The sequence below is a fragment of the Puma concolor genome, chromosome B3 (genome assembly GCF_028749965.1).
Source record: "Puma concolor isolate L17-30 chromosome B3, mPumCon1.1.hap2, whole genome shotgun sequence".
NCBI lineage: Eukaryota > Metazoa > Chordata > Mammalia > Carnivora > Felidae > Puma > Puma concolor.
The window spans coordinates 95231748-95243880 of NC_141672.1; the positions used below are offsets into that span (position 1 = coordinate 95231748).

Sequence of the window (12133 nt, forward strand, 5' to 3'; positions counted from 1 at the left end):
CTGTTGAATGAACCTCTAAATTCTGGCCCCTGAAAGATGTATGATTAACTTAAGAGAGGTAATATGTTCCCCCTGAAATGTTTAGGCTTAGCACATATTATTCTGATTTGGACAGCAGATTCAACAGCTTCATGAGCATCATAATTAGCTATGAGCTGGATTAGGACCTTTCCCACAGCAATTTCTGTTGATGTCATTATTGAATTTTTTTCACATTAGTATCCCATCTGGCCTTCAAGATTGCATGCCTCTCTATTAAAACTCAGAAATCCGTATGGAGCCCTTCTGTTTGGCTTTTCTTCTCGGCCTCAAAGGCACCCCTTTGTCAGTTAGAAGTCTCCTGGGGGAGGGTGTGTCGACTTGAAGAAAATAAACATGTTTGTGTAGCTCTTTCAGGCTTAAACACACTCACACATATAAACACTTCCACCTTTGTCCCTCCTTATAATGTTGTCTCAGATGCTGAAAAAAAAATGTGATTTGGGTTTTATATCCTCAAAATATATGTTGATTTGTTGTATAATTCATGGAATATATCAAATCTAGAAGTAGATATGGAGTTTCTGTTTGCTCATGCTTCTCCCCTACCCCTGATTTCTGGTTTGTTTTTAAAATACTTACAAGAATTGTAAGGAATGATCAAAGTTACCTCAAAAAAACTTTCAGTTAAAGACTTTTTTAAAATGATAGGAGCTTATATATAGAAAATCCTTAAGACAAAAAACTGTTTTTACTAATAAATGAATTCGGCAAAGTAGCAGGGTACAAAGTCAATACACAATAATCAGTTGTATTTCTATACACTAACAATGAAAAATCTGAAAAGACAATTACAAAAAACAATAACATTAAAAAACAATGACATAAGATACTTAAGGATTAACTTAACCAAGGAAGTAAAAGACACATATAATGAAAACTAGAAAACATGGATGAAAGAAATTAAAGAAAATATAAATAAATGAAAACACACCCCATATTCACAGATTGGAAGATTTAGTATTGTTATAATGTTGCAGCTACCCAAAGTGACCTATAGATTCAATGCAATTCCTATCAAAATCTCAATGACACTTTTTGCAAAAACAGAACAAACTTATCCTAAAAGTCATAGGGACCCCAAATGGCCAAAACAACCTCAAAGAGAACAAAACTCGGGAATTTACACTTCCTAATTTCAAAACTTTCTACAAGCCTATAATAATCAAAACAATATGGTACCAACATAAAGACAGACATGTAAACTGATAGAATAGAATCAAGAGCCCGGAAATAAGCCCTCATATGTGTTGTCAAATGATTTTTGACAAGGGTGCCAAGACCATTTACTGGGGAAAGGACAGCCAATCTTTTCAATAAATAGCACTGGGAAAACTGAATATCCACATGCAAAAGAATGAAGTTGGACTCTTACCTAATACCGTATACAAAAATTATCTCAAATTGGAAAAAAAGACCTAAATTTAAGACTTAAAACAATAAAACTGTTGGAAGAAGACACGAAATAAAACTTTATGACATTGGATTTGGCACTGATTTCTTGAATGTGACACCAAAGCCGTAGGCATCAAAAGAAAAAATAGACAAAGTGGACTTCATAAAAGTTTCAAAATTCTGCCTCAGAAGACACTATCAACAGAGTAAAAGTGCAGCAACCAGAATGGGAGAAAATATTTGCAAATAACATATCTTATGAGATATTAATATTTAGAATATATAGAGAACTCCTAGACCTCAATAACAAATAAAGAACCTGATTCAAATATAGACAAAGGACTTGAATAGACATCTCTCCAAAGAAGACATACAATGGCCAATAAGCATATGAAAAAAATGCTCCACATCACTAATTATTAGGGAAATGCAAATCAAAACTACAGTCAAATTCCACTTCATTCTCATTATGATGGCTACTATAAAAACATAAATAAATAACAGCGAACAACCAGCATTGATAAGGGTGTGGAGAAATTAGAATCCTATTGGTGGGATGTAACTGGTGCAGCCCCTGTGAAAACAACATGGCAATTCCTCAAAACATTCAAAATAAAATTACTATATGATCCATCAATTCCATTTCTGGGTCCTATACCCAAAAGAATTGAAAGCAAGGTCTCAAAGAATTATTTGTATGTTCATGTTCATAACAGTATTACTCATAATAACTAAAATGTGGAAGTAACCCAAAGGTCCAAGCCAAATTTGGACAAACCAAATATGGTATGTACATACAATGGAATATTATTCAGCCTTAAAAAGGAAGGAGATTCTGCAGTATGCTACAACATGGATGTACCTTGAGGACATTATATTAAGTGAAACAGCCTATCACAAAAAGGCAAATACCATATGATTCAACATATATAAGGTACTTAGAGTAATCAAAATCATAGAGGCAGAAAGTAGAATGGTGGATTGCCAGGGACTAGGAGCAGGGGAGAATAGGGAGTTATTGTTTAATGAGTATAGCGTTTCAGTTTTACAAGATGAAAGAGTTCTGGAGATGGATCATGGTGATGGTTGCACAACATAATGAATGAATTTAGTACCACTGAACTGTACATTTTAAAATGGGTAAGATAGGAAATTGTATTTAACCATATTTTTGGTTAAATGGGTAAGATAGGAAATTGTATTTAACCATAATTTTTAAAAAATAGATCACAATAAACCCAAATTCTAGGGCTTTAAAGGGAGCTTAAAGAAAGACTGTGTCAAAAGGACTTCTCAAACAACGTGGATAAAAACTAGAATGCTTGGTGGAAGGCTCTGGATCAACATAATCAGAAAGTTTCTCGCTCTTAGAGCTGCCTAGAATAGGCTGTCACAGGAAGGGCTAACACCACCAGCCCCCCCAAGCAGTGGATATCAGGGAGGCAATTCCTGCCTTAGCTGAGCAGATAAAACAAATGACACCCCTCCACAGACAAAGCATTTCTCATCAGGAGAATCTGAGACAACGTTGGAGGGGTGGAGGCTTGTCCCTTGTCTTAATCATATTCAGTAGCTCCTCGGATAGAGCAGAGGACCAGGGAGAAATACTGGCAGCCACCATTAGCCTGAGGCAATAATGTAGTTCTCAAGAGGCAGGACTCTGCAATTGGCAGTCTGAAACCCGATTCTACTGTTTGAGTAGGATAGTTCAACTCTCATTTCCCCATCATCCAGCAGGGTAAATGATAGTACTTACTTCTTAGGGGGCTGTGAAGACAAAAATGAGATGATGTATACGGAAAGCATGTACAAAGTACCTGGCTCTTAGTAAATAATCAACTAATAGTAGCCATTATTATCATTACCTTCAGTACCAAAGAATGTGCAGCTCATAGTAGGTGCTCCACACATATCATCAAAGGAATCAGTGAAAATTCTTCCCCAGAGACACGAAAGAAGAAAGAAGAGAAGACATCCAAACTAGTCAATCACTTTCATGTAGGGTTGAGTGGGAGTTGGCTCGCAAAGCTGTTGACTAGTGAATTTATGGTGTTATTGATTGTAGAAAATTATTGCACCGTGTTACCTGTCTTCCATTGTTGTATTTGGCACTTGGCATCCAGCGTACCTGTTTACAGTGAAAGTCCACTCTGGTTCATTTTCTGCAGTGTGCAGCTGTCATGTCCCATTTTGTTTGTGTAGTTGTCTAAAAAAAACAATGTAATTTAGGGGAAAAATATGTGGTGGAACAAGATACTGCTAAAGCTCAATATTACTCCAGTAGGATGGTAGAAGCTGTAGGATGGGTGTAAATGAGGTTTTGTATTGCTTGCTAGGCATGTGGCCAGGGTGGGAGGAGCAGAGGGGAGAGGGAATAAGGAACCAGAAAAGAGTTCCAGGGGCCACACATAGAAGTTGTCAAATTTGGAAGGGGAAAGAAGACAGACCAGGACCCTGAGTCCACTGAATAGACTCAACTTACTTCCCTACTGTTAATTCCCTAGCATCATCTGCCTTCCTTCCAAAATTAGGTAGCCCCTGTGGTCCTTTCCCAGCCTAAAATCTCTGTCCCTGCATCACCTCCATTCTGACAGAAAACAGAATGGAGGGGTATTTAGCAGCACAGAGGGAAGAGTGACCAGTTTGACCTGTCAGGGCCAGGCCAGGGGCAGGGGGTGGGGGAAGGGAAAGAAAGCAGAAAAACAAATGAGGGAAAGAGAGCAGGATCAGAGAAGTTTACCCAGAAGGTGAGTTTGGAAGGGTGCAGAGATGGTTTCCAACCATGCACTTCTAAAGAAGGGCTTCTGGTTACCCAGAGCAGTGTACGCAGAGTGGAAGGAAGGGTCTGGCATATTGGGAGCTGAAAGCAGTGTAGCGGGAGGCGAGGCTGGTTGGCTGGGCCAGGTGACAAGGGCTTTGCTTTGCTGAGACTTACTTGTGAATGACAAAGCACCACTAAAGGGCCTTTGATGGAAGAGTGATGGGGAGAGAGGGTGTTTTTAGACAGTCCCTTTGGCTTCACAAGTGGGAAGATATGCTGGAGGGAGAAAGCCCTCTTTGGTAAAGCAGAGAAATTGGGGCTCCTCCTTTGATTCCTGTCCAGTGGCTGCTTTCTTTTCTCCTGAGGGAGCCGGGCTGAAGTGTAGCAAGTTAGTTGTCAAGATCATGGACTCAGGAGTTTGTTTGTTTTTTTAAGATGGTGAATGCCTTCTGCCTTCTCACCTCTTGAAAATCTTCCAAAAACAAGGAGACCAAGGAAAAGACATATAAACTGCACTTCTTAGAAACTAAGAGGCATTGCAACAGGAAACTACATAGAACAGAGAGCTGAAAGATGAAGGTCACTGACATCACAATACTAAGAAAGGTGAAACCTAATAGCTCAGTACCAACAAGAAGGAAGCCAAGTGACTTCCTGAAACCTGAGAAATCAGAGGCACCAAATACAACTAGAGATGGGATCAGGTTTCAGGCTTGAAAATAGGAGGATTTTGGAAAATCTGTCTAAGAAGTAGCTGGACCTCTGCTCCCCTCTCACACCCCTTTAGGAGACAGGAGGTTTATTCTCTTGAGAAGACCTTGAAGAGCTGTGAACCTCAAGGACAGCAGGGATGAGGGAATGAGGGCAGTGGAAGACAGCAGGGATGAGGCACTGAAGATAGAGACTGAGTAAATATCTACTTATTAACCAGAGAGACCGCCAGCTCCCTTTCCCTGCATAGCTTCTAGAACTCCGTAGCTAACTTATGCCTATAAGCAAGAGACAGAGAAGTCTGATCCTCAGGTCGAACTACCCTGTCACAGGACCGTGCAGCCCGCTTAGCAATAGTCACTGCCTCTGCACACAAAGCTGCTCACACATCTTTTACTTGCCTTACTTCTGAACATGAACAGATGTCAAGGATCAGCAGACACCCGAGGAAAGCCTCCAGTATGAAATATCACCAAAAGAATAGAAGAAACAGCATCAACTCAAAGAGTTGGAGAAAACTTCCAAAAACCTATAATTAATATCCTCAGAGCTGTTAGAAGAGATATTCTATCCATGAAACAAGAATAGTATGCTACAAAAAAAACTAATAAAACCTCCTGAAAATAAAAATATGATTTAAATTATTTAATTCATAGAAAGTTTGGAAGATAAACTTGAGAAACCTTGAAGTTGGAGAAAAGATAAAGTGATGGATGTGAGGGGAGGCACGATAAGAAAATAGAAGATCAATCCAAGAGGTCCAACATCTAATTAATAGAAAATCACTAAAATAAAATAGGGAAAATGGAGAGGAGGATATTATCAAAGAAGCAATACAAGAGAACTTCATAAAGGGATGAAGAAGATGAGATATGTGTATATATATATATATAAAATATACATATATAATATAATATATATATACATATATATTACTAAGCTATAAAAAAGAATGAGATCTTGCCATTTGCAGCAACGTGAATGGACCTAGACTATAATGCTAAGTGAAATAAGTCAGTCAGAGGAAGACAAATACCATATCATTCCACTCATGTAGAATCTAAAAAGCTAAATGAACAAAAAAGCAGAAAACAGAATCATAAATACAGAGACCAAGCTGGTGGTTGTCAGAAGGGAGAGGAACAAGGGTATAAGTGAAATAGATGAAGGGGAGTAAGAGATTCAAACTATAAAAAAGCCATGGAGGCAAAAAGTATAGCATAGGGAATATAGTCAGTAATTGTGAACCATGAGTAATGTATGGAATTCTCAAATCACTTTGTTGTACACCTGAAACTAATAAAACATTATATGTTAGCTATCCTTTAATGAAAAAATAAAGAAGGAATAGAACTTTAATATTTTTAAAAAGTGAAATGAAAACAGTAATGGTCAGCCTATTTGTACATAAAAAGAATGCTGAAGAGATAATAGCATTTTAAGATAAAAAAAATTAAAAAGGAAAGAAAATTTTCCAAAACTGTAGGACAGATTGAAAGAGCCAGGGAGTACCAATAAAATGAGTGAAGTTAATACTTTTAACACTACATCAGGATGAAACTTAAGACTACCAAAAAAAAAAGAGAGAGAGAGGAAAGATTCTATAAGAATAACATTTGACTTGGCAACATCAACACTGTTAGCTGCAAGACTGGAAGCTGGAAGGTCAGTGCCTTCAAAATTCTAAGTAAAAAGTATTGCCTCTCTAGAATTCTATATCCAATAAAATTATCAATCAAGTGTACAGTAAGAATATTTCCAGACTTTCAAAGTCTCAAAATAAATTACCTCCTCTACACTCTCCTTTAGGAAGTTACTAGGGAAAGTGTTCCATGCAAACAGGAGAGTGAGGAAAGCTGAGGAGCCAGGAGCCAGGAAAGAGAGACAAAGGGAATCCCCAGGCCTGGAAGGTAACCAGTCTGGACTGGGGCAGAAGGCTAAAAGGAAGCATAAGGGTCTGAAAAAGGAAATTCTAGCATCTGGTGGATTTCACCATAAAGAACATTGTATTTCGAGGCTGTTGGGGGGGTGAAGAAAGACCTATGAATCGAAACTAAGAACATGAAGCAATGGGGCAGGAGGCAGTTAATTCTAGGAAAAATTACAATTTACTCAAGAATTTGATCACGGCATATTCCTTGGTTCATTAGTAGTGTATTATGAGCAAAATAATGTGAGCACTGAAAATTGATTTAACCAATAATTGTGATATTGAAAAAACAGGAGAGGATGATAGAGAGCTTCATCTTCCTCTAGCACAATAGAAAATCAATAAATAATGTCTAACAGTGATGAATCAAAAGATAGCAGAATAAACATTTAACTTAGAAAATGGAGAGAAGAGGAAGCAGCTACAAAAATGGAAGGTGTCTGCGTCCAGATGGTAAAATAGATGCAAAGGATGGAGGCAGATAAGGAGGGTGGTGACATTCTCCATTTAAAAGCCTTTCAGTATGTTGAACGTTAAACCACGTGTGTGCCCCTCTTTTTTTTTTTTTTTTAACGAAAGGAAAGACTTCTCTCTAAGTCACATAGATTTGGATTTGAATCTTGGAGCAACTGTGTTGTTACCTGTGTGATCTCCGGCAAATTATTTTAATCGTTTTGAGGCTCTGCTTCCTCGATTATAATTGAGGCAAATACTGTTATTACCTATCACATTTCGGTATGATTCTGTAGAAACATGAGTAAGACAATAAAGGTCAAATACCTGGCACGTAGTAGTAAAGCCCTCCATAAATGTTTTCTGTTTACTCTATTTACCTGGTGCTTTCCATTCCTCTCTGGGCACCCTGACCTGTCACCTTTCGGTCATTAAATCCTGGTGTAGATTTAACTCCCCAGGGTGTGTTTGCATGTGACCCCTCACCTCTGAAGTGGAATCGAAGGTTTGATCCTTGTTAAAGAAAAAATGAGCCAGTGACCCTTGACCTAAAATACGGCTCCTTTGAGGAGTGACTTTGGTGATAAGGAAACACTGCTTCTCCTGTGGGAAGGGAAGACTTGAGTCACACCCGGTACCCTCAACCAGTGGTGAGCAAAACTTAGATGAGAACCAGACATCTCAGAAGGCTCCAGGGCCCTTCATTTCGTGTGCACAAACACTTCCAGCTTAGAGACTTAATCCCCTGCTGGTGTAATAAGATCCTTCAGGTCATGATGAAAACTGAGCTGTTGGTATTGTGACTCTGAACCCAGCTAACTGCCACCCGCAGGTGACAGCTGCACCTGTGAAGCTGGCCTGCTTCCCATGCACCATAGGCACCTACAGCTCCCCTGTGCCCCAGGCCCTGCCAGTGTCCTGATGTCCCAGCTATTAACTGTCAGACAGGGAACTTGAGGGCTTCCTGGTGGAGGTTATTCCTTCTTTTATTGCACTGTAGGAAAAACACAGTGCAGGTGATATAGAGATGTATTTGGCCTCAGAGGAGTTAACAGTCCAAGCGGGGGAGACAGATGTTCACCACCCATTAGGAAAGGAACTAGGAGGGTGATTACGGGCTGCATATGGATTAGTAAGGTCTTGGGTTTAAACATTGGAATGCTAGTTTGGAGCTTCTCACACAGGCCTGGGAGCAGGTAAGCCCCAGGTCTGGAGGTTACTTTTAAGCCAAAGTCAGTATTCTTCAAATATTTTATGATGTTTTCTTCCCAGAGGGGGAATGAGGGATAGCCCTGTGGGGGGGTGAGGGTGGTCTCTGAAAAGCTGATAATTCTTACTGGGAATAGTGCCTTCTGGAAGAGTGCCCCTGCGATTCACCATCCAGATGGGGACACTTGAGAGTGAAAGCATGTCATTGATAAGCACATCAGGACAACAGCATAAGCAGGACTGGCCCCGACAAACTAGACGTAGGGTCTCCCTGCTTAGAGGTACTTGGTGGTTATAGAAGGAAATACAGATGGTCCCCAACTTGTAATGGTTTGACCTATGATTTTTTGGCTTTACAATGGTGTGAAAGTGATCTGCACTCCGTAGAAGCCATACGTTGAGTTTTGAATTTTGATCTTTTCCCGTCTAGCAATATATGGTACGATACTCTCTGGTGGCACTGGGCAGCCGCAGTGAGCCTCAGCCCCCAGGCAGCCACACGATCATGAGGGTGAACCACTGATACCCACACAGCCATTCTGTTTCTCACAGTATCCAATCAATTACGTGAGATAGTCAACACTGTATTATAAAACAGGCTTTGTGTTAGACAATTTTGCCCAGCTCTGTAGGCTGATGTACGTGTTCCCAACACATTTAAGGTATGTTAGGTTAAGCTATAATGTTCGGTAGGTTAGGTGAATTAAGTGCATTTTTGACTTATAATATTTTAATGGATGGTGACTTAATTGGGATGTAATGTCATCATAAATTGAGAAAGATCTATAGATTCAGTGACCTAGGGAACTGATGAAGACAGTAGGTTCCCACTCAGTCATAATGTCTAAGGTTCATGCAGGTTCAGAAGGCTTCTCAGGTAACTCTCCTGAACACCCTGGTTAGGAACTACTACTAGCATGAGACCCCTGGTCCCTACACATTTCCTCCTCAGAAAGGCCACACAAGGGCCCAGTTTTTACCAGTGACCAGGATCTGTCCACCTCTCTGGTTAGGACTTCTGAAGGAGGTCAGGCCTTTTGACCAAGGAGCTACTCAGAAATGAAATCCATCTATACTTCTCTCCTGACCTACTACCTCCTCTCACATGAAAATCAATCCAAGGTTTGTTTTGGTTTGGTTTTTAACTGCTACACCCAAGGCCCTCCCCCTTATCAGAGAACGACCAGCCTCTCTATTCCAACAGTTCTTTTTCAAAGAGGAACTCTTACTCCAAACTAACTTCACAATGATTTCACAAATTAGGAAATAATGTAGGAAATGCTCTTCAGAACATTTGCTCTTGTAAGCAAATTGCAATCCGATCAAAGAAATTAACACTTGATGTGAGAGGGGAAGCCTAGTTACCAAGCACTCTTACCCATTCCATTCTATTTTCTGTTAAAGGTCGTAGAGTTACAGAATTTTCAAGTTAAAATTATACTTATTTACCTTTCTCTACCACCAGACTCTGATCTCCTAGAGGACATAAATTGCCTTATTAATATAAAACATCATTTAAGTTACTCTGGGCTTGTTTGGACATATTTTTAGGTGCCTCATAAATGATTGTGGTTGCATAGAAACCAGCCTGGTCCTAACTCCACCTCTTGGGGACACAAGCTGTCCTTTCAGTTCCTTACACTCAAAACAACTTTTCCTTTGTGATTTGTGTTTATAGCAAAGCACATTCCTCCCAGGCCACCTGAGGCAACTGGGAGCCAGCTTCCTCTCTCTCTTCCCTTTCCCAATCCCACTGGGACATTTTCATTGTATACCTGCCTCTGGGTCTATCTGTGAAATGAGGACATGATCAAGAGTCTTCTCTCCAGCCCCCTGAGGCCCCCACAGTAATGACTCTGTGGAAAACCATTCCTCTCTCCTTGCACCGTGTTCCCGGTTTTCTTCTTCCTCACCACGTGAACATTGTGCTTCAGATTGTCAGTCTTCGATAGATCTTTCCTCCTTTCTGACAGTTCACTGAGATTCACCAGCTCCATCAAGAAAACAGTCAGCACACTGTTCTAGCTTCAGATTGGATGTGAATTAAATGTTGACATTACTTAGTTCTATCAAATTATCTCACCTTGCCTCTTAAAAATCAAAATGAAAAAAGCCAATTCTTCTGGTTATTAAGTCAGAGTTCCAGCCGGCGGCTTAAACTGCATGTGTTGGCAGGGAGGAGGTGTTATGTGTGTGAGTAACAGAAAAGATGTGCACAAAGGTGAATTCCTAACCAACATGAATATGTAGAAACATGAAGGCAATCACTAGTGTATAAGTACGGGCTTCAGAGAGGTTTCAATATGGTCTCTCCTCCTCCTACCACAGAAACCAAATGATCGTGTCCATAAAGTGAGAATGGCAATGGGAAATGGCTTGCGAGGAGATGTGTGGAGGGAATTCATCAGGAGATTTGGGGACATTAGCATTTATGAGTTCTACGCTTCCACTGAAGGCAATATTGGCTTTATGAATTATACGAGAAAAATTGGTGCTGTTGGGAGAGTAAACTACCTACAGAAAGTAAGTACACTGAAATATGAGAGTATATGTAGCCAGTTTTCAGAATGAAGAGACTTTTTTTTTAAGTTTATTTATTTATTTTGAGAGAGACAGAGACAGCATGAGTAGGGAGGGGCAGAGAGAGAGGGAGAGAGAGAATCCCAAGCAGGCTCAGCCCTGCCAGCACAGAGCCCAATAAAGCACTTAAGCTCACGAAATCATGAGATCATGACATGAGCTGAAACCAAGAGCTGGACATTTAACTGACTGAGCCACCTAGGTGCCCCAATGCAGACACGTCTTAAGAGATGTCATGATGACGTTATTTCTTACTGCATCAGAGCCATGGCCAATCCATGTAACCAAGAGAGAGGATTTGCTCCTTCTCTATGACAGTGAGCACAAAGTGACAGGACCCTTTAATTTTAAAATCTTAATTTCTCTTTTTTTTTTTCAAAAATTTTTTTCAGTTTCTCCTTTCATTGTGAGAGAGAGAGAAACAGGGCACATGAGTGGGGGAGGGACAAAGAGAGAGGGAGAGAGAGAATCTCAAGCAGGATTTACGTGCTGTGAGCGCAGAGCCCGATGTGGGGCTCAAACTCATGAACTGGGAGATCGTGACCTGAGCCGAAGTCAAGAGCTGGACACTTAACTGACTGAGCCACCCAGGCGTCCCTAAAAATCTTAATTTCTCTTAATAACAACCTATTACACCTTTGCTATCTGCAACTTATGTGAAGTCTTCCTGATGCCATTTATACACGTATGTGACCAAACTCCAGAAGGTTGCCAGTTCCATAAGTTTACCACACACTGTGAAATCACAGTTACCTGGGGAGTTTTTCATGTATGCAGGTGCAGGGTGTCACCCTCTGAGCTTTGGATTTAGTAGTTCTGAGGCAGGGCCCAGGCATCAGTGTTTTCCAAAAGCCAGGGTTGAGGAACTGCTACGTAGACCTTCGAGAGAACTGGAATGCACTCCAGTTCTAGGATCTTACGAACATTTGTATTTGCCTGCAAACTCCACCGGTTGTCTCTTATGTGTAAGCCAGCTACATGGCAGTCTCTCTTCCCTCACAGTCACTTCTGGCCTAGGGTCTCTAGACAGTCTCTTTGCATTTTTTTTTTTTTTT

The 12133-nt window shown here is 40.3% G+C and overlaps 1 protein-coding gene across 1 annotated transcript in view; it reads left to right on the plus strand.

Annotated features, from left to right (window-relative positions):
- SLC27A2 (solute carrier family 27 member 2) overlaps window positions 1–12133 on the plus strand; it is a 44451-nt gene that overhangs the window by 19686 nt on the left and 12632 nt on the right. The window contains exon 5 of the mRNA XM_086710657.1: window positions 10827–11021. Coding sequence (XP_086566783.1) covers window positions 10827–11021 — 195 coding nt within the window. The remainder of the gene's footprint in view (window positions 1–10826; window positions 11022–12133) is intronic.